At 49.5% G+C, this 20,369-nt stretch overlaps 1 protein-coding gene across 1 annotated transcript; it reads right to left on the reverse strand.

The window, feature by feature from the left end:
- Positions 1 to 2,596: 2,596 nt before the first annotated feature.
- Positions 2,597 to 13,440, reverse strand: REN (renin). Its single transcript, XM_011931828.1, has 10 exons — positions 13,305 to 13,440; positions 9,846 to 9,996; positions 9,078 to 9,201; positions 8,317 to 8,435; positions 7,157 to 7,353; positions 5,120 to 5,128; positions 4,441 to 4,560; positions 3,955 to 4,096; positions 3,597 to 3,695; positions 2,597 to 2,958 (listed from the first exon to the last, which is right to left on the reverse strand). The coding sequence occupies exons 1-10, from the start codon at positions 13,400 to 13,402 to the stop codon at positions 2,797 to 2,799; spliced, it is 1,221 nt and encodes a 406-aa protein (XP_011787218.1). The 5' UTR covers positions 13,403 to 13,440; the 3' UTR covers positions 2,597 to 2,796.
- Positions 13,441 to 20,369: the final 6,929 nt, after the last annotated feature.

Genomic DNA, 20,369 nt, shown 5'->3' on the forward strand with positions numbered 1-20,369 from the left:
GCTGGCTCCGCCCCGCTCGGGTCCCCGCCGGGGCTGGCTTCCCGGCCTCGAGGCCGCGAGACTCCAGCTCTCTCCCGGTAGCCTGGGGCGGAGGCGGGGGAGGGCTCGTCCTGCACCCCCATCTCATCCTGGAATAGAGAGATCCGCTGCTCCCACGACGTCAACTTGGCTCGCTCCTCTGTGCCCCTGCTCCCTGTCTCTCAGTCCCCGGACCCCGGGAAATGGCTCTGCAGGGGCGGCCCCTGCTGCATCTCAAAGGTCCTTCCCTACAGGGAGTCCCCACCCGCCACCCAGGCAACCTCCCATCCCCGACAGAAACACAATCCTTGGAGAGGAGACATTGGGTGATAGCGTTGGGGTGAGAGTGTGCCAGTCCAGCAGACTGCGCTGTCCCCTGGCAGGCCACTGAACAGCCAGGGCGTTGGAGTGTTTGGGCATTTCCTGGGCAGGAATTGGGGCAAGGCTGAGTTAAAGCCTCCCTCCCATCCCAAGCATGTGAATGGGGCCAGGTAGTAGGCAAGTGGGTGTCCCCGAGCCCAGTGCTTTGCTGGGCATTCGGGGTGTGAAGTGGACAGACCCTGCGTGTGTCCTGGGGAGGAGAGCTAAAGGCCTGGCACAGCTGCAGGGCCAAAGCAGGGCGTGGTGATGGCTGGGGGTGAGAAGGAGGGGGAAGGGGTGACAAGGTGTCCGGGGCAGAGTTGCTGCAGGGAGGAGACATGGAGAGAGGCCAGGCCGGCTCAGGGGCAAGTCCCTCTACTAGCCAGATTCTCCTTTGGTCATTCTCTGCCACCTCCTGAGCAGGGCTCTGTTGGCTGCCAGCCCCATTTGCCGTAGTGAGGCCTCAGGGATCTCAGTAGTCACTATCTCTCACTGCCCCACCTAGAAAAGCACCTTCAGAGAATGGGCCCTTTCCTATTTTCCCAGTTTTCCCTTTGGCCTATCCCGGAACCTGTCGACTAGGAGGCTCCTATGCTTATTGTTGTCCAGAATCCAGCTCTGCCTAGCAGAACTTCTGCAGTGATGAAAATGTTCTATATCTGCTGTCCAATGCAGTGACCACTAGCCACGTTGATTTTATTCAATTTTTTTTCTTTTGAGACGGAATTTCACTCATGTTGCCCAGGCTGCTGGAGTGCAATGGTGCGATCTCTGCTCACCACAACCTCCGCCTCCCGGGTTCAAGCAATTCTCCTGCCTCAGCCTCCCGAGTAGCTGGGATTAAGGCATGTGCCACCATGCCTGGCTAATTTTGTATTTTTAATAGAGATGGGGGTTTCTCCATGTTGGTCAGGTTGTTCTTGAACTCCTGACCTCAGGTGATCCACCCTCCTCAGCCTCCCAAAGTGCTGGGATTATAGGTGTGAGCCACCGCGCCCTGCCGATTTTATTCAATTTTAATTACGTTTAATTTTAGTGTAAGTAGCCACATGTGCCTACCATACTGGACAGTGAAGGAGATAATGGGAGTCGTGTCTGCCTTCTTAAGGTCACGGAGCTCCAGGATGGAGCTGGAAAAGACAATGGCCTCCAACACTTCCTTTGCAGTCAGGAAGCACAGCTGCGCAGGACAAGGGAACATGGAGAATAAGTGGGAGTCCAGGGTCCTGAAGGCCAGGCTCTGGCTCTTGGTACTGCTCATGGACTCTTGCAGATGGCTCCCAGAGGTACTGAGGGCCTGGTTGAGCCACTCAGTGCCTCACGACTTTCTGTCAAAAGAGAGGTGAGCAACTATGGTGAAGAGTGATGGCTTCAGTGGCTGCAGGTGGATGCTGATTTCTCATTCCCCAAGTTACACATGCCCTGAAGACAGCCCAAAGAGTGAGAGTGGGAGAAGAGACTTCAGTCTGAGGAGTCCCTGGTGGATGAGATGAAGGATAGCAGTGTGTGTGCACCTGTGTGCTTGTGCATGTGGCCCCATAGCAGCGTGCATGAAGCACTGTAAGTATGACAGTACCAACTGCTTATGATGAGGTGGAAAGCCTCCAGGACCCAAGTCAGGCAGGCTGGGTTCTAGTCTTGATTCTTCACTATCTTTCAGTATTCTTCACTACTTGATTCTTGACCAAGTAATCTTGGGCAAGGCCTGCCATTCTCTGGGCCTCAGTTTCCCCACCTGTAAAGTGGAAGTATTGCCTGGATCTCTGGTGTTCTATGATTTTAGGTGGTAGTGGCTTACAATGCCTGTGTAAATGGCTACATGGGGCAGGGCTGGGGCATCTGCAGTGGATAAGGAGAGCTGAGGGGAGTTTTGCAGGGACAAGAGACAGAGCTGACTTGCTCAGCAGAGCAGTCTGAACTCAGAGCTGGCTTCTGTGAGCCGGGTGAACTTTCTGACCCGTGGTCTACTGCCACAGCATTGGCCTTGGTCCCTGAGGGACTAGAGGGAGCTTGGTTCCGGCTCTCTTCAGACTTCCCACCCGAGGTTGTGTAAACAGCTCCACCTGAGTCCTATTGATGGCCGATGGATGGCATCATCCCTGCATGCAAGAACCTGTGTGTGAGGCGAATGTGTAGCTTGTCCGTGTCACATTCCTGTCCACACATGGTCATGCAGCCCCTCCCTCTGTTCTAAACCCTAGTGAAACTAGATGCGACAGGCTGTGAACATGAAGTCTTTATTCTGTTTGTCCTCAAAGCAGGGAAGGGCGGGTGCAGGGGTCAGGGCATGGATGCAGCAGGAGCTCCACATCCAGTGTCTCCATGTGAGGGCATAAGCCCAGGCAGAGGGGCATCTCAGAGAGTGTTCCCGCTCTGGGCCAGGGCTGAAGGCTGGGCCTGCCTGGGCAGCAGAGGGCCTCAGCGGGCCAAGGCGAAGCCAATGCGGTTGTTACGCCGATCAAACTCTGTGTAGAACTTTCGGATGAAGGTGGCGCCCAGAGCCCAGGTGGGTCCAGTGGGCGGCGGGATATCCATGGCGTGGATGGCCAGTGTGCACAGCTTTTTACTACTGTAGGATTCCTGGCAGGAAGGGGGAGAATTTCTCCATACCCAGCACATGACCATTCTCCTTTCACCTTGCCTGACCCCAGCAACTGTCTTCAGCAACATTCCCCTTCTCACCTCCATCTCTCCCCTAGCCACACTGGGCCTCCCTCACATCTTGGCCATTTTACCCCATTGTGGACTGTACCACTCCTGTGTTTAGCCCCTGTGCTAGATGCCAGGCAAACAATGCATCAGGCACCGTGCTTCCTTCAGATTACAGTTTGCCTTAGCTTCTGATCCTAGACAAGTTGTTCAACTTCTCTAAGCCTACTGATTATGAAAAGAGGATAAGAATATAGGAGCATAGGATTATTGGGAGTATTTGATGAGAAAATGGAGATGAGGGAACAGGCACAGTGATGCCCAAATATGGCCACACATTGGAATCACCTAGGGAAACTGAACCCCAGGTGCCACTTCTAGAGGTTCGAATTTAATAGGTATGGGATGTGGCCCAGGTACCAGGATTTTTCAAAGCTCTGCAGGTGACATGCACAGCCAAGTTTGAGAACTACATTTCTAACATGATCTATGCGTTGTAATCTGTCCCCCTTTGAGGGTCTCTGTCCAGCCTTCCTCCCTACCACCGAGGGGGCCGACTCGAACCTCACCTGAAATACGTAGTCCGCGCTGGTGAGCGTGTATTCTTTGCCTCCCAGGTGGAAAGAGATGTCAGGGAGTGTAGGGCCCTCGTTACACTTCACGACATACTGGGGTGGGGGGCAAAGGGAGCCTCGTTGAGTATGGAAGACGTCTCAGCAGACAAGGAGTCCTGCGCTGGTGGCCTGGCCTCTCTGCTGGAGAGGGTCGGGCACAGTGCCCCACTCCATGGGTGACCAGCCACACGTGTGGAGAGTGTGAGGTGAACAAGCGACGGCCTGAGATGGCCTCATCTGCCTGGGGGATTTGTGAGCTGATACCAGGTGGCGCTCCCCCCACCCGCAGCACCTTCCCTCTTTGGCTTCTTACATCAAACAGCCTCTTCTTGGCCCCCAAGGCCTCCATGAGCTTCTCTATGGAGCTGGTAGAACCTGAGATGTAGGATGCACCAGTGTCCACCAATGCCAGGCAGCCGTCTTCACAGAGCAAGGTGGATGACCCCACAGACACCCTGGGGGAGGCCACAGTCAGACAGACAGACAGAAGGCTGATGGGGCACCTCCAGGCTGCGTGTCCTTCCTGAGTGTGGGTGGGTTGGTGGAGGCCACGGTGGCGGCCCGTTGAGGCAGTGAATGGAGGAGGGAAGGTACTGTCGCCCTCCACCACTTCTCCCCAGGCCCTTCCCTTCTCTGTTTCCCAGCCTGGACAAAGCAGGCAGAGAGCAAATGGTGGCTGCGCTTAAGAAGTGGCTGCATTTGGAAAGAGGGCAGGATGGTAACGCTGTCCTTCCCACCCTCCCCAACCTCAATGACATCAGCAATTTTTGGAGCCCGGAGAGGGTTGAGGATTTCTGACCCCTTCATTTGAATCTGCCAGACGCCAGTCTTGATGAGGTTGATATAGTGGAAATTCCCTTCGTAATGCTGGGGGTCGCTGCCTCCCAGCACAATCTGTCCTCCCAGCGACTGGGAATTCCTAAAGGAAAGATCAGAAGCTCTTGGAAACCCATAACCTCTGGGACCCAGCAACTCAGGCAATCGGGGAAGGTTGCACAAGTGTGCCGGGCAGGACAGAGGGCTCTAGGGCACAGGAATATGGGACAGACAGCCAGGCTCAGAGCTGTCGTTGGGAAGCATGCAGAACATACTGCTTCTCTGCCTTTCTTCCCCTCCCCAAGCCCAGCCAGAGGTTGTTCCAGGGTAGTCCAGCTGTTCCCCAAAAAGCATCTCCAGAGAGGTCACAGAAAAGGAGCAGGTACGAGAACAGTGAGTGGATGTGAACAAGACACAAATGGACGCCCCTCACTCTTGGGTTGCTGCTGATTGAGCAGGTGCAGGGGAGGGGACCCTGGGGAGGCTGTTGGGTGTGGGCAGGGGGGCATGGAGAGAGCAGGAAGGAGGGACAGAGAACTTCGGCATCTAGCGGAGGCTGGGCTTGCTGATGCGAGTTTTGGGCCGGTGGCATGTGTAATTCTGGGTCAGGTGCTCAGGGAGTACTGGAAGGTCACAGCCATGTGGGGGTTTTGTCTCCTTACTCGGAATCTCTGCAGAGAAAGAGAGACAGCAGAAAGGAAGCTTCATTTCACGCCAACCTCATCAGCCCTGCTGTTTGGCAGAGTGGGTGTTATGTACTCTCTTTGTCCTTCAGGCAATGGAATCACTAAGAGGCGAAGTCACTTGCCTGAAGTTACCCAGTCCATGAGTGAACAAGTGGGGGACTGGAGCCAGGCTCCTGGTGCCCCGTCTGGAGCTGATTCCCCTTGCCTTCCTTTCCTCCACACTGCACTTGGCTCAGGGACTACCGTAGGCCTAGTCTCCAGGGCGTGCATGTGTGTGTGATGTGTTTTTCCAGAATTCATACTAGAATTCACACATGCACATGTGTGCATGGGTGTGTAGGTGTGCATATGTTATTTTGTGCAACTGCAAACTACTTGTGTTTTTATAAATTTGGAATGTATGTGTATGTGCTAGCACAAATTCCCTACTGCCTCTCTCTCAATACTTCAGGATGTCTCTGGATGTTCCCTCCTTCCCATCTCAAGATAAAGGAAGAAGCCAGCCCTCTCCTCTGCAAAGCCTAGCTTCTTCCTGTCTGCTGGAACCTCATCTCTTTCATGGCCTTCAAACTCCAGTGCCCCCATTTAGCTCCTATTCTTTCCACATTTTTAATCTCTTTCTTTCCATTGGCTTCTTCCTCCACCTACAGGCATCACTCGAGCATCCTCTAGCATTTAAAAACACCCACCCTTCCTTTTCTGCTTCTGGATCTCACCCCCCACGCCACCCCCCATTCCCTTCCCTGTTGAATGTCCCAGGGCAACCTACATCTCATGACCTCCACTTCCTGACACCCACGTCATCCACCTCTTAACTGCTTGCCATCTGGCCTTGCCCCCACCTCCTCTAAAATGGCTCGTCTAAAGACCACCCCTGACTGCAGAGCCACCAATTGGTCTTTTCTCAAGACCTCCCTTTCTATCACCACACCAGAGACTCCTCTCCGTCTTACTGTGAGATTTCTCTGAACTCTGATCCTCTCCTCTATTCTTCTTGCCACTGGCCTCATGTTCTTACCCTTTTGACTTTTTTTTTTCTTTTTCTGAGACTGGATCTCACTCTGTTGCCTCAGCTGGAGTGCAGTGGCATAATCACTGCTCACTGCAGCCTTAACTCCTGGGCTCAAGCGATCCTCTTGCCTTGGCCTCCCAAAGTGCTGGGATTACAGGCATGAGCCACTGCACCTGGCCCCTTTTGCCTCCAGCTCTCTTGTCTCCAACTCATGCCACCTTTATGAGCCCAGCAGTTTGGAGTAGAGCCCAACCCTGCTCAAGAGCTGACAACAGCTTCCCCAAGGCTGGCTGAGCTGCATATAAGCTCAGCCTAGAATTGAAAAGCATCCATGGTTTTCAGCACCACACTCGCTGCCTGCCTGTGACACTCATTACATTGGAATGTGTCTTGTCTTCCCTGTTAGCCTGTAAGCTCTATGTGGGTAGGGGAGTACAGGTTCTGCCTTGTTCACTGTGTTCACTGCTGCATCCCCAGAGCCTCACACAGTGCTTGGCACATAGCATTTACTGAACTGATGAGTGGGCAGACAAATGAAGGATCTAATGGATGACTGAAGTTGGCTGTCTCTGTGTGGGAGGAGCCATGGCCCTCACAGGCAGGGCTCCAGGTCATGGTAATCCCTTATTTCCCATCACCCCCACCTTGCATCTCTTCTTGTTCCAGACTGGTACTGTCCATTAGAATGTCCTGCCAAGCTGAGAATGTTCTCTATCTGCACTGTCCAAAACCATAGTTACTAGCCACCATGGCTGCCAGACATTTGACATGTGGCTAGTGCAACTAAGAGCCACCAGTTGAATGCTTAATTGATGCTTAACTGTACTGAATTAATTTAAATTTCAATGGTGCCTTCCATATTGGCTAGTACAGTTCTAGATATTAATTGACTGTCCCCTAATCACAAACGCTTAACAATTCTGGCCCAGGCTCTCCTTCCACTCCCCAGCTCTTCTCCCCTCCTCTCCCCCCACCTCAGCCCCTGGAGTCCCAGTCCCCACCTGTTGTAGTAGAAAGAGAAGACGTCCTCTTTTAGCACCCCTTGGGAGAGGATGTTGTCGAAGATAGGGGTGACCCTGCCAATGGCCTGTTCAATGAAGCCCATGCCCACAACCCCATCAAACTCGGCCAGCATGAAGGGTAAGGCAGGCATCTCTGTGACCTCTCCAAACATCTGTGTCACTGTGATTCCACCCACCTGTGGGAGGAAAGACCAGAGGAGACCAAGCCCACTGCCCACTCCTTGGCTGGAGTCTGGTCTGGGCTTCCACACTAGGGATCCCAGGGGCACACAGGCTTCAGGGTATAGAAATTGGGGTAAGAGTGTTTCCTCAACTCTGCATGCACACACTCTGTGTATGCCAATGTGTATGCCAATACACGTCTGTGCCGCAGAGCCGAGAGAGAGCTGGAGTTGACCAGGGATTGGATAGCAGAGGCTGATAGGGTGGTCCTGCCAATCAGCAAAAGAAAAGCTGCCAAGAGCTCCTCCCCCTCCCCAGTGGCCCGGCTAGGTCTTGGCCCCCACGCTTATCATGGGCGAAGGGTTTCTTCCGCACAGCCAAGCTTGCCCTTCTCCCTTCTTTATATCTGAGTTCACAGAAAAAGGGAGGGAGGCAGGAATCACCCTGATTTTCTGTCAGGTCCCATGTGTGCCCCTCCCCTAACTCTGATGGAGCAGGGCCTGAGAAACTCCAGAATGAGGAAAGGGTCAGACATGGGCCAAATAAAAAGAAAAGTAGGACTTGACCTGAATCCCAGAGTCAACCTCAACTGTGACCTTAAAACCTATGCCTGACCCTAAAACTCAGCCTGACCCTGACCCTGGATTTCAGACTAGGGTGTAGCCCAGTCAGAGCTGGTGAACTTGGACAAGTTACTTGACTGCAGCCATGGGGCTCACGACAAGCCCTACGTGCAAGTCAGATGCAAAAACATCCATAAACCACCCAACAGTTAAGCCCGTGGCCCAAGCTTGCTCCCCCATGGGTACTGCTGCTTTGCAGCAACAGCCAGATGTGGCAGAGCAGGGTGTTCCTCAGCTCCCCAGGCTCCAAGTGGGCTGCAGTGCACCTCCCCACAGGTATGGCCCCTGGAGGGTCAGGAGAGGCCTGGAGACAGAAGGGGTTGGGAGCAGATGACCTAGGGCAACCCCACTTACAGTGATGATGTCCTGGCTCAGAAAGCCACTGACTGTCCCTGTTGAATAGCGGAGGGTGAGTTCTGTTCCATTGTGCTTGTAGCTGGAGGAATCCGAAGCATCGAAGAGCTTGTGATACACTGACAGGGGGACAGAGGCTCAGGTTTGTCCAAGAGTGGCCCAGACAGGGAGACTCAGAGGCAGGGTGCATTGTGGGTATGGCTGGTGTGGCTTAGGACTTAGCTTAGGTATAGGGACAAGTGACTCTAGGGTCAGGGGGCTTGGAATATGTGCTTCATCAATCAAGGACTGGATTTCTTGGGCCCGCCTAATGTGCCCATACCTCGATAATTTTGTCCTAAATGAAGGAATTTAAAGTAATCACTAACACTGATAACACCAGAGAAGATGCTGGGCACCGAGTAAGTGCCCAGTAAGAGGTTGTTGATTAAGAGTAGGGATGGAAGAGTTCCGAGTGCCTGGGATGGGTTTGAGAATTCAGTCCTGTCTCAATCTCAGGAAGACTGGGAAGTGGCCTTCTGAGTGGTCAGGGGTTCTTGGAGCTTTCTTTTTTTTTTTTTTTTTTTAAACCTTGGTGGCTATATCAGAAAAATGGGAGACATCTTCCTCTCTTCCCTAAGTGTCAGGGTCAGTGGGTACAGAGGCAGAGAGGAAGGCACTCCCTTGGTGGCAAGCGGAATGGGAGCTAGGTGTGGGGCAGGATTGCTCATGCACAGTAGGGCGGGGGATTGGGGAGAGGCACTGTGGGTCTTAGGTCTCACCACAGGCAGTGTAGAGACGGCTGCACTTGGAGGAGGGCACCCAAACATTGGACGAACCAGTGTCAAAGACGACTTTGAAGGTCTGGGGTGGGGTGCCGATGCCAATCTCTCCATAGTACTGGGTCTGTGGGGGTAAAAAGAGAGGGCTGGAGGGGCTCAGGGGACCTTGGGTCTTGGGGTTAAAAAGAGAGGGCTGGAGGGGCTCAGGGGACCTTGGGTCTTGGGGTCTTGTCTGGCTTCACTCTTGGCTGTCAGGATAAGATTTGGCCCAGGTGAGGTCCTGTAGCCTCTCGGGGTTTCTGTTGTCCTGCAGGAACTGGTCGGAGGCTTAGCATCACCCCATGGCATCCCAGAAAGTGGGAATCTCAGTAAGACAAGATGGCGAAATCAAAACATTGAGAATGAAGCAGGATGCGAACTTGACCCTTGAGAATCTACTGGGGCAGCAAGCCGTCAGACTGTGCTGGACCAGGTCACAGAAACCCCCACCTGAGTCACACACCCCTTCCCACCCACCTGGGACACCTGGCTTAAGGCCTGGGCTGAGTTCCAAACCTATCCCTGCCCCTGAATGGCCCCTGGGTGCCTTCCTGTCTTCTGTGCTCAGGCTTTCCAACCGGAAAATGGGAATTTTCTAGGGTGCTCACGTGTTCCTCAGCACCTTCGTCAAACACAGCATGGGAAGGGTGAGTCTTGTGGTAAAGAAAGCCCTAGGTCCATGGGGGAAAGGAGACAGAGAGGGAGCGAGGGGCTGAGCCAGGCACTCACATCCATGTAGTTAGTGAGGATCACGGAGGAGGTGGTGTTGCCAAGGGCCAGCCTCTTCATGGGCTGGCTCCACTCGGGACCAAGTCTGGCCATGTCCACACCTCGTTCCTTCAGGCTTTCTCGGATTGAGGGCATCCTCTTGAGGAAGATCCTGGCCCATGGTGGAGGAAGCAAAAATAGAAAAGTGCTGTACCTCCACCATAACGGTAGAGTCCCTGAGGCCAAATCCCTGCTTTTAGTACAACCACCTTTAATGTTAGCCCAGCCACCTGGAAATCACCTCTGTCCCTGAAGGCCTCTGGAGCATTTATAAGAGTTACCTCTTGTCAAGAGTCAATTTAGAGGAGTCAGCTGCCCACGGATTAAATAACCCTGAAATGACTTCCTTCTGTTGCCTACTTTTGATTAGGCAAGGCTATTTGTTTATTGGTCCGTTCATTCATTTATTCCATAATCACCTGCTGAACAACTACTTTGTGCCTCACTGTGCTGGAAACTGGAGCTAGAAAGATAACGATCATGACCGCCTTTAAGGAACTCCAGCTGGCAGGAGGACAAACGGGAAACAGGCACAGACATTCCCTCTGAAGAGACGAATGCCAGGGAGTGCCCCTGTCAAAACTAGGGGCTGGTGGGGAGACAGTGCCATGGGAGGCCCCTAGGTGGCGGCAGATGCCCACAGCAGCTGCGAGGTCTCCAGGACACCAGCGGACAGGCACCCAACCAGGGCTGCGGTGGAGAGGATCCCCTGAGCTGGGTTGGGCATAGAGAGAAGCCAGCATCTTCAGAGCGCTGTGCACCTCGTCCTTGGAGAGATGTGTTCCAGTTCCTTGGCTTCTTGTCCGGATGTTTTCCCATCACCTTTGAGAGGCAGAATTAAAGAGACCTGGGAAACTGACTCTCCTGAGTTGCTACTGAGAGCTCTCCAACAAGCTAGCTGTCATTCATTTTATAGATGAGAAAAATGAAGGCTCACGGGGACGAAGGTGACTCAGAAATGTTGCAGCAGGGATTCAGATCATGTGTCTGGCCTTATTTCCCATATAGGGCCCCCTGGGTCCCGACATAAAGGCTGTTTGCCAAAGCCCAGAAGAAGATGTCTCTAGCTGTTCACTGGAAGGTCCCAGGATGGAAGCCCAATTTGACTCTGCAATAGACTTTCCCATACACAGGGAGATTCCCTCTTCCTTCTACTTTCTTCTCAGCAGCCAGTCCTCCTATATACTTACACTACCCTTTCCTTCCTACATCATTCCTGCGTCCCATGCATTCTACTGACTCCCATTTTGCCCATGGACATGAATGCAACTTTTATGCCTATCAGCATGGTATTGTAACAGAAATGATTTGTTATCTTCCTATCACAGTTTACTGTTACCAAAATATTTTCACAATCATTATTTTATTTGCTTTCATAAGGTGGATGATTTTATTACTCCCACTTTACAGATGGGAAAATGGAGGGTCAGAGGTTTGACCCCAAGGAGGTTGCATTTCCCAGTATTTACTCACAGCAGCCTATGGTTTGGACTTTCACTTTTTGCCATTTCCTTTTCAGAAAATCCTTTGCTTCTCCCCTTCCCTTTCCCCCCAGTTCTTTAGTCCTCCAAGCCCCAACATGTACACCCACCTCCAAGAAGCTTGCCCCAAGGCCTCCAGCCCACACTGGCCTCACCTTCCCTTGGGCCTCTGCTCTGTTTTTCCTTGAGTCTCACAGCCTGCACTGTACAGCATGTGGAATTGGTGCCATATGGTGGTGAAGACAGTGGTTGCAGGGGGCATGCCTGAATCCCCTTACCACCCAGGCTGGAGTGCAGTGGCCGGATCTCAGCTCACTGCAAGCTCCGCCTCCCGAGTTTATCCCATTCTCCTGCCTCAGCCTCCCGAGTAGCTGGGACTACAGGCGCCCGCCACCTCGCCCGGCTAGTTTTTTTGTATTTTTTAGTAGAGACGGGGTTTCACCGTGTTAGCCAGGATGGTCTCGATCTCCTGACCTCGTGATCCGCCCATCTCGGCCTCCCAAAGTGCTGGGATTACAGGCTTGAGCCACCGCGCCTGGCCTCTGGGCCTCTTCTAAGTCTCCATTAACCCCTCTAAAAATGGGCCTAATGGTAGTACCTACCTCAGAGTCACTGTGCAGATGAAACCATGTGCCCACTGCTCAATACATGTAAATTGTGAGCGTATATATGTACATGTTTACCCTGAGAACCAGCTCATTCATTCAGCTGTCCCAAGTGCCTCACATGATGCTCTGCACATAACAGGTAGCAAAATTCCTATAATTCTGTTTCAAAAGCTGGATTCCCTCTCCACCCCTTGCCCAATTCCATTCTTTTTCTCTTTTGGATAACAGCAGGGGAAGATGTTTTTACTTTCCTCTACCTTTATCCTGGGGTGTAGCTGCTTTGAAGCACCCATCCTCTTACCCAGTGCTCACAACCCAGCAATTACTCTCTGAGAGCCTCAGAGCAAGGGAAAGCAGTTTTGGAAGCAAAAGGCCCAGTGTGTGTTGAGGCTTAGCTTCTTACATATCACCTCCCTGAGCCTCAGTGTCCTCATCTGCAAAGTGGGAATGCTGAGTTGTTGGGGGCATGACTTGAGATGAGACATGTGAAAAGATCCTGTGACACCCTAAGCGTTTTATAGGCTTAGCAAGTATTACCGTGATTAAAATGTGCCTTCCTACCTTCAGGACTGCTGATCACATCTGCTGTCCCCAGACTGAAAACCCCTTTCTCTGTGAGGTCTTCTCTCAAATACTGTGTCTTCCCCTTCTTCAGTCTTTTAGATAAGGTCTGGCTCTATCACCCAGGCTGGAGTGCAGTGGCTCAGTCTGTACCCATGCCTACCCCCCCACCCCCATTTTTTTTTGAGATGAAGTCTCACTCTGTCACTCAGGCTGGAGTGCAGTGGCACGATCTTGGCTCAGCAACCTCCGCCTCCCAGGCTCAAACGATTCTCCTGCCTCAGCCTCCCAAGTAGCTGGGAATTACAAGTGCCTGCCACTATGCCCATCTGATTTTTGTATTTTTAGTAGAGATGGGGTTTCCCCATGTTGGCCAGGCTGGTCTCAAACTCCTGACCTCAAGTGATCCGCCTCAGCCTCCCAAAGGGCTGGGATTACAGGCAGGAGCCACAGCACCCAACCACCCATACACTTCTTAATATTCAGGCTGTGAGCTCCTCAAGGGCAAGGGGCATGTCCTAATACTTCTGAGTTCTCTACAGTGCTTAGTTAGCATGGTGCTCTGGGCAGGAAGCGAAAGACACAGCTTCCATACCTGACTACTAGTGTTATTTATTGGGCAAGTCACTTGACCTCTCTGAACAGGTCCATAGCTCCCTGTCCAGCTGATTGTAAGGATTGAATGATAGCACACGTAGAAAAGTCAGGGTGTTGGGAAGGTGGGAACCCTGCACCCCTCCCACCCCTTCTCTGCCTGAGTTACCAATTACCGTTTAAAGGTGGTGGTATCTGTCGGGAGACTGAAGGTGCAGGAGCCCCAGAGCAGCAGCAGCAGTCCCCAGCGAGGCATTCTTCTCCATCCATCCATCCTTCCCTCAGTCTGGAGCTCTCTCTGAGATCCACTGAGGTTCTGTGGCTCCCTTAGCCCTTCCCCTTTTATACACTCCATGCTTGGGGTGATTGCAATTCTGCTCTGCCCTGATTTATTACCGTGGGGCAGATGGCAGGGCAGCCAGCAATAAATCTCACTGTGGGACAGAGCTAGGTGGGTGAAGGGTACCCAGGTTTCCGGATGTGGAGCAGAGGGGCTGGAAGAAGGGGAGCTGTGGGAAAGCAATCTTGTGTCCAGTGACGCTAGCAACCCTCTATCTGGCTTGGCCTTGTGACCCCTGGAGCAGGGAGAGGCTGATGAGAAACAGCACTGCTCAGGGCCAATGTCAAAACTGGGACAAGCATAAAACCTAGGTTTCCAGCTCCCTAGCCCAGACCCAACCCCTATACCCTAGGAGCTCCATCCTCTATATTAACTTTGGCTTTGTCCCTGACTGGCCTCTCCCAGGCTACAGCCGTTTTCCCATCTAGAATATGGTGAATCTTCATGATTGGTTTCTTGGCAGGAGACGCAACAGCTGGTTTAATTATAAGAGTGGAGGGACTGGGTACAGTGGCTTACACCTGTCCCAGCACTTTGGGAGGCCGAAGTGGGTAGATCACCTGAGGTCAGGAGTTCCAGAGCAGCCTGACCAACATGATGAAACCCCATCTCCACTAAACTACAAAAATTAGCTGAGTGTGGTGGTGGACGCCTGTAATCTCAGCTACTCGGGAGGCTGAGGCAAGAGAATTGCTTGAACTCAGGAGGCGGAGATTGCGGTGAGCTGAGATCATGCCACTGCACTCCGGCCTGGGCAATAAGAGTGAAATTCCATCTCAAAAAAGAAAAAGAGTGGAGGGAGACTTAGCATGACTGACTCCATTTTGCCTCTGACCCCCAGGGGTAATATCCTTTAGGTTAAAAGCTTCTGCTTAACTCTGTACATAGACCAGCTAATTATAGGAGTTTAGCTTGCAGTTCAACTTTAAAAAAATGGTAACAGTTCCTTTCTTCAAACTAACCCCCAAGGAGGTAAGGAAATGTACAGACAAATAACAATATTATGTTAAAGATTTATAGGAACATTGTGACCTGACCTAGAAAAAGGAAGTTTTACAACCTCTTCAGACCCTTGCTGCCACCCAGATGTCTGTGGTCATCAGTCACCTCGCGATCTCAATCCCCTTCTTCTTCCCCCTTCCCTTAACATAAAAACGAGCCTAACATTCATGCTGACTTCAGATGGTTCTTTATGATGATGGTCCACCATCTTCTTGGTTTTCTGGTTCTCTGAATAAGGTAGCTTTCCTTGCCACAACACCTTGTCTCTAGACTTATTGGCTGTTGTGTGGCAAGTCATATGAGCTTGGACTCAGCTACTCATGGCCTTGAGCAGTCTTTCTGTGTCTGATTACATTCAAGTATTGTTTTCATCAGGTCTGAGTTACAGGTTATCTAAATGGGCTTCCCATAAGGCGAAGCAATCATACTACAGAAAATTTTGCTTTGCGTTTTTGGTAGCTGGCCTAAAAAACAATTATTTTAGGCTGGGCAACAGTGACTCATGACTGTAATCCTAGTGCTTTGGGAGGATGAGGTAGGAGGCTCACTTGAAGCTCATTCAAGACCAGCCTGGGCAACATAGCAAGACCCCATCTCTGAAAAAAAAATTAGCTGTGTGTGGTAGTGCGTGCCTGTAGTCTTAGCTACTGGGGAGGCTGAGGCAGGAGGATCACTTGAGTCCAGGAGTTTAAGGCTATAGTGAGTTACGATTGTGCCACTACACTTCCACCTGGATGACAGAGTGAGACCTTGTCCCCCCCCCCAAAAAAAAAGGAAAGATTTTACATTTTCTCAAGATAATTCCTAATTCTTATATTATCTTCATCAGGTTTTTGATTATTTAGAAAAACTGAACTTTAGAAAGGTTAAGTCTTTGTATTCATGTAACTTTCTGTATTGCTGTTAAAGTCTTTGGATTATCACTTTTGTGAAATGAATAACCTATTTTACAAAGACCTGTGGTTCTGTTTTGATCAAATGTTTTGAGGCTTTAACATATTTGACAAATGTCCTCAAAATCTAATCCTAGATTAAGTTTAAAATGTAATTCTTCATGTTTTGTTTTCCAGAGTCAAGAAAGCCTTTTTTTTTTTTTTCCGGACGGAGTCTTACTCTGTCACCCAGGCTGGAGTGCAGTGACGCGATCTCGACTCACTGCAAGCTCCACCTCCCAGGTTCATACCATTCTCCTGTCTCAGTCTCCTGAGTAGCTGGGACTACAGGCGTGTGCCACCACACCTGGCTAATTTTTTGTATTTTTAGTAGAGACAGGGTTTCACCATGTTAGCAAGGATGGTCTTGATCTCCTGACCTCGTGATCCACCGCCTTGGCCTCCCAAAGTACTGGGATTACAGGCGTGAGCCACTGCACCTGGCCTGCCTTTTTTCCTTTTGAGCTATTTATAGCTTATAGAAATTGGGTTTACCTTTCTCTCTGTACCTAGTATCTCTAGGATTTAAAAAACTATTCAACCCCTCTGGGCCCAAGGACTATCATGGGAGAGGTGGGCACAAAACACTTTTTGATGTACTAATTTTACTTTTAAGGAGTAGAATTAGTTCAGATCCTCCAAATATAGGTACGCAGATGCCTAAACAGCTGATGGCTCAACACACAGAACTTATAGAAAGGTCGGTTTTGTAACTTTGCCATTTGGCTTTTGGTTTTGGCTCTTACGTTATTTAAAAGGTTTTAAGGGTTAATGAATGCTTGCCCACCTCCATTACCATCTGGCCTAAAACACTTAATTGAATACAAGTCTTTTGGCTTTGAGTTCCTTGGCCACAGGGATCCTACCAAGGAATATGATGGACCTGGCGCAGGTAGCCACAACACCCCCAGCAACAATGTGGAACAAAATAAAAGTTTGGCCGTTTATGCTGCCATTGGTATATCTTGGCCAAATGGAAGAATGTCAACTAAAAATAAAATCTTAAGCCCCCTACTGACTGAATGACCCCCCTCTTGGCTAAGGGGACCCCAGACAAACCTTAAAAACTTAGTCTTCAGGTATAATGTGATGGGAAGTCAGACACATCTCATTATGCCCTCTCCCTTTTGTGGTTTAGATACAACAACTAATCAACACAAATGTTAAAATAGAGGTCATAAGACTGACATCACTGAAATTTTGTAGCAATAAAATACCAAATTATAAACAGGACCTAAGGCCATGCCAGGCAAGAGTTAAGTCATGCATCGCTACACTTAAAGAATAAGTTATATTCTCAATGACACAAAGTTTCTCTTTTTCTCTAGCAGCCAAGCAAGCACTGGCCTTAAGACAAACAATATTAAAACAATTACAGCTCATCCAGTTCATACATGCTGACTAACTGAACCCCAGTTCCACCAGCCATAACTATAGCTTTGATTAAATAAAAGACTGATTTCACTAATTTTCTCCTGATAAGAAGACTGCTGGCCATGAACTGGTTCTGGCTGGTTATAGAGATTGTGCATTTGCATGCCGTTGTGTTCTGAAAAGACCTTTTGATGTACAGGGCCTAATTGTAGTACATTTAAATGTCATGTTTTCACCTCAGGGTAAACATGGGTCATATGTAACATGCATGTTTGTACAATACGCATGTGTCAGGATCACCTACATGAATATTCGCAGCTTCTCCTGTAACATACATACATTGAATATGTATGCTTAGCCAACTGCTGTCATAGTCCCAGAAGCCCTGGGTAAAATTGACAGTGGGGAACAAACTTATTGACTTTCTTATTGATACAGCGGCCACATATTCTGTAGTTAATACCCGCCTACCTTAATTCAAAGAAGACTGTCTATGATGGCTACAGGAGGGGGTGTTGTGACTTGTATCTTCCTGAAACCTTTAGATTATCATCTTGGAGACCACAATCCATGGGAAAAACTGAAAAGATGAACCATACTCTAAAAAGATGCATTGCCAAAATATATCAAGAAACGTTTGACTTGGGATAAGATGTGGCTGACTGCTGTTGTGGATTCGAGTGGCTCCCTCAAGTTAGTTCAAATTGAGCCCCTTTGAAATATTATCTGGTAGCCTATTCTAGGTTCCCGTCGTGGTGGGAGAACCAACTGATGTTTTAAGGGATTTGGCAATTACCAAATGTTAAGACTCTAGGCACTATACTAACTTCTGTTCATGAGTTTGCTTCTAGCAGAACCACTCATCCAACAGATGTGGTCCTACATCCTTTTCAACTGGGAAACTGGGTCCTCCCAAATACCTGGAAAGAACAAGGACCTGAACACAAATTTGCTGCCAAGTGGACAAGGCTGTTTGAGCTGCTTATGAACATACACTCCTCAGTTAAACTTGCTGGAATAAAGCCATGTGCACATTATACTCAGGTCAAGGCAGCACCACCAGAAGACACCCCACTAACCTAGAAACCAGAAAACGGTGGGCTTGTGAGCACTTAAAAGACCGAAAGCTACTCTTTCACCAAGAGATAAGTAAAATGAAAATGTACCCCCTATGTGTCTTGCATGTCTTTTAGGGATTTTTGTTTCCTTGGCAAGACAACTTTTCAGTTAGGATTTTTCAGTCTATTGCCTCTTTCACTAGCATATCACACTGCCGGATTTGTCATCTTAAATCTTGTTCAGTACATGACCACTCTGATCCTATAGTTGTTCCTGTACACATGATTTTAGTCATGTAGCCTCTTGGGCATTAGATTTATGGAAGCTGGTTTTTCAAATCACACATAGGATCCAATTGATAACTCCATACCCAGAGGCCCCATATTTCTTTCTTATGCAGCCCCTCATTAGACACTACATGCAAAGCAATAATAAGGACCCACAAGCCTGCAAGCCTACTTTCTACTTACCAAATGGTGTCCCTAAGCTAGCCACCTGTTGCTAGCTTAATTCCTCCTCTACAGCCCCATATTGATACAATTAGACAACAGGCTACCTGGCTTTAACAAACCTTAGAACACCAAAGAAGGCTTAATCTGGGGGCACTTACAGAGACTGCTTTACAGACCTATTCTCCTGGATTCCTAGTGTAATTCTATTAATCTTGGGAGGCATTCTTAAATTCAGCTTTGATGTTCTTCTTTTAGCCATGGTGGCCTACATTCTAGTGAAACTTATTATGTACTGTGTAAACAAAGGTTGTGCAAGTCTCACTAAAACTATCAAAGCAAAAAGTGAAATGCCCATGATCATTGTTCCTAAAAATGGCACTATGAAATATTTCCTTAGCCAGGTCAAATGGTTTCCTTCCATAGTCACCCCTTGTAGACCCTGTTTGGCAAGAAGTAGCCAGGTGAGATGATGTCCCATTGTCCCCAATCCCACAAGACTGTGGGATGAGCCTTTGACAATGGGGAAATTGAAATAGTGGAGGGAGGCTTAGCATGACTGACTCCATTTTGCCTCTGAACCCCAGGGGTAATATCCTTTAGGTTAAAAGCTTCTGCTTAGCTCTGTACATAGACCAGCTAATTATAGGAGATTAGCTTGCAGTTCAACTTAAAAAAAATGATAACAGTTCTTTTCCCCAAACTAACCCACAAGGAGATAAGGAAGAATACAGACAAATAACAGTGTTATGTTAAAGATTTATAGAAATATTGTGACCTGACCTAGGAAAAAGAACTTTTACAACCTTCTCAGACCCTTCCTGGCACACAGGTGTCTGTGGTCATCAAACACCTCTTGATCCCAACCCCTTCTTTTTCCCCTCCCCTTAATGTAAAAAGGAGCCTAAAACTCATGCTGACTTCAGATAGTTCTTTATGATGCTAGTCCACTATCTTCTTGGTTTTCTGAATAGGGTCGCTTTCTTTGCCCCAACACCTTACCTCTCAGCTTACTTGCTGTTGTGTGGTGAGTGGTGTGAGCTTGGACTTGGTTACATAATCCTCTGGAAGCAGGGAGCTGGGGGAGGAGGGGTTGTCTATCCTCTGTTGACCTAGTAATGGTGGGAGAAAAGGGCAGTCTTCCGGGTTTTGGAAAGCTTTTGCCAAATAGAGGCAGGGCAGCTGATCTTCCAGCTTATTCTCCTCTTTCTGCTTGGCTCTAACTCCCTTTCAGGTCCTGATTCTCTGCCCTGTTTCTGTTTCCCTGTAGCTTTACAAGCAGTCAAGGACAGCTCCCCAAACAGACATCTGGTCCCTAAATCCCAGGATGGGTGCTATTTATTCAGGCTAAGATGCTTATCCTGGCTTTTCCCTGATTATTTTTTAGGGTCCACTTCAAACATTACCCCCTCCTCCATGAAGCAGGCCCTGACTCAGCCTGGAATTGACTGCTTTCTGCTGTAGACTTCCACAGCATGGCTACAAGCCCTTCTGTGAGAGAACCAACTTCGCTGCTTTTGCAGCAGAGTTCTTTATGTATGCATGAATATGATTTTTGCCCTCAGTGGTGCTTAATATTTATTAAATGCATGAACTAGTGAACTGCAATGGGCAGTGCAAAGAGCCCTGGGTTGGTGGTCAGGGACTTGGAACCTAGTCTTCATTCTACCATGAATTTGCTGTGTGAAATTGGATCCCTCCCTTCCCCTCTTTGGACCTCAGTTTCCAAATCTGCATAGTGAAACAAATGGCTGGATGGCCCCAAGGGTGTCTTCATGCTCTGATAGTCTAATATTCTAATGTTCTGTGCCTCCAGGGTGTTGCCCTCTACACCAGCTTTGGGCAGTACAGGAAATGAGAGGAGCTCATCTCTGTGGCTAATGTTTTGCATAATTAATGTGTTTTGACCTCAGAGATAATAAGGCCCTTTCCAAATGATGGACCCTAGTGGTGGGAGTGGGGGAACTGTGGTTGGGAGTGGGGGAATTACTTGGGGACAGGGGAATACTTTTAGATCCTTCATGGTAGGGGTACCTTGTCAGATTAAATGAACATTTACGAAGCACCCTTAAACTGCTCTTTCAA

The sequence above is a fragment of the Colobus angolensis genome, unplaced genomic scaffold (genome assembly GCF_000951035.1).
Source record: "Colobus angolensis palliatus isolate OR3802 unplaced genomic scaffold, Cang.pa_1.0 Scaffold91, whole genome shotgun sequence".
NCBI lineage: Eukaryota > Metazoa > Chordata > Mammalia > Primates > Cercopithecidae > Colobus > Colobus angolensis.

Excerpts from the sequence above, each read along its gene's own strand:
- REN (XM_011931828.1), bottom strand. The coding sequence starts at position 13,402 with ATGGATGGATGGAGAAGAATGCCTCGCTGGGGACTGCTGCTGCTGCTC. Across the intron at positions 4,097-4,440 it reads TGGCAGATTCAAATGAAGGG|GGTGTCTGTGGGGTCATCCA; the intron begins GTCAGAAATCCT and ends GGCCTCCCCCAG. Across the intron at positions 3,696-3,954 it reads CCAAGAAGAGGCTGTTTGAT|TATGTCGTGAAGTGTAACGA; the intron begins GTAAGAAGCCAA and ends CCCCCACCCCAG.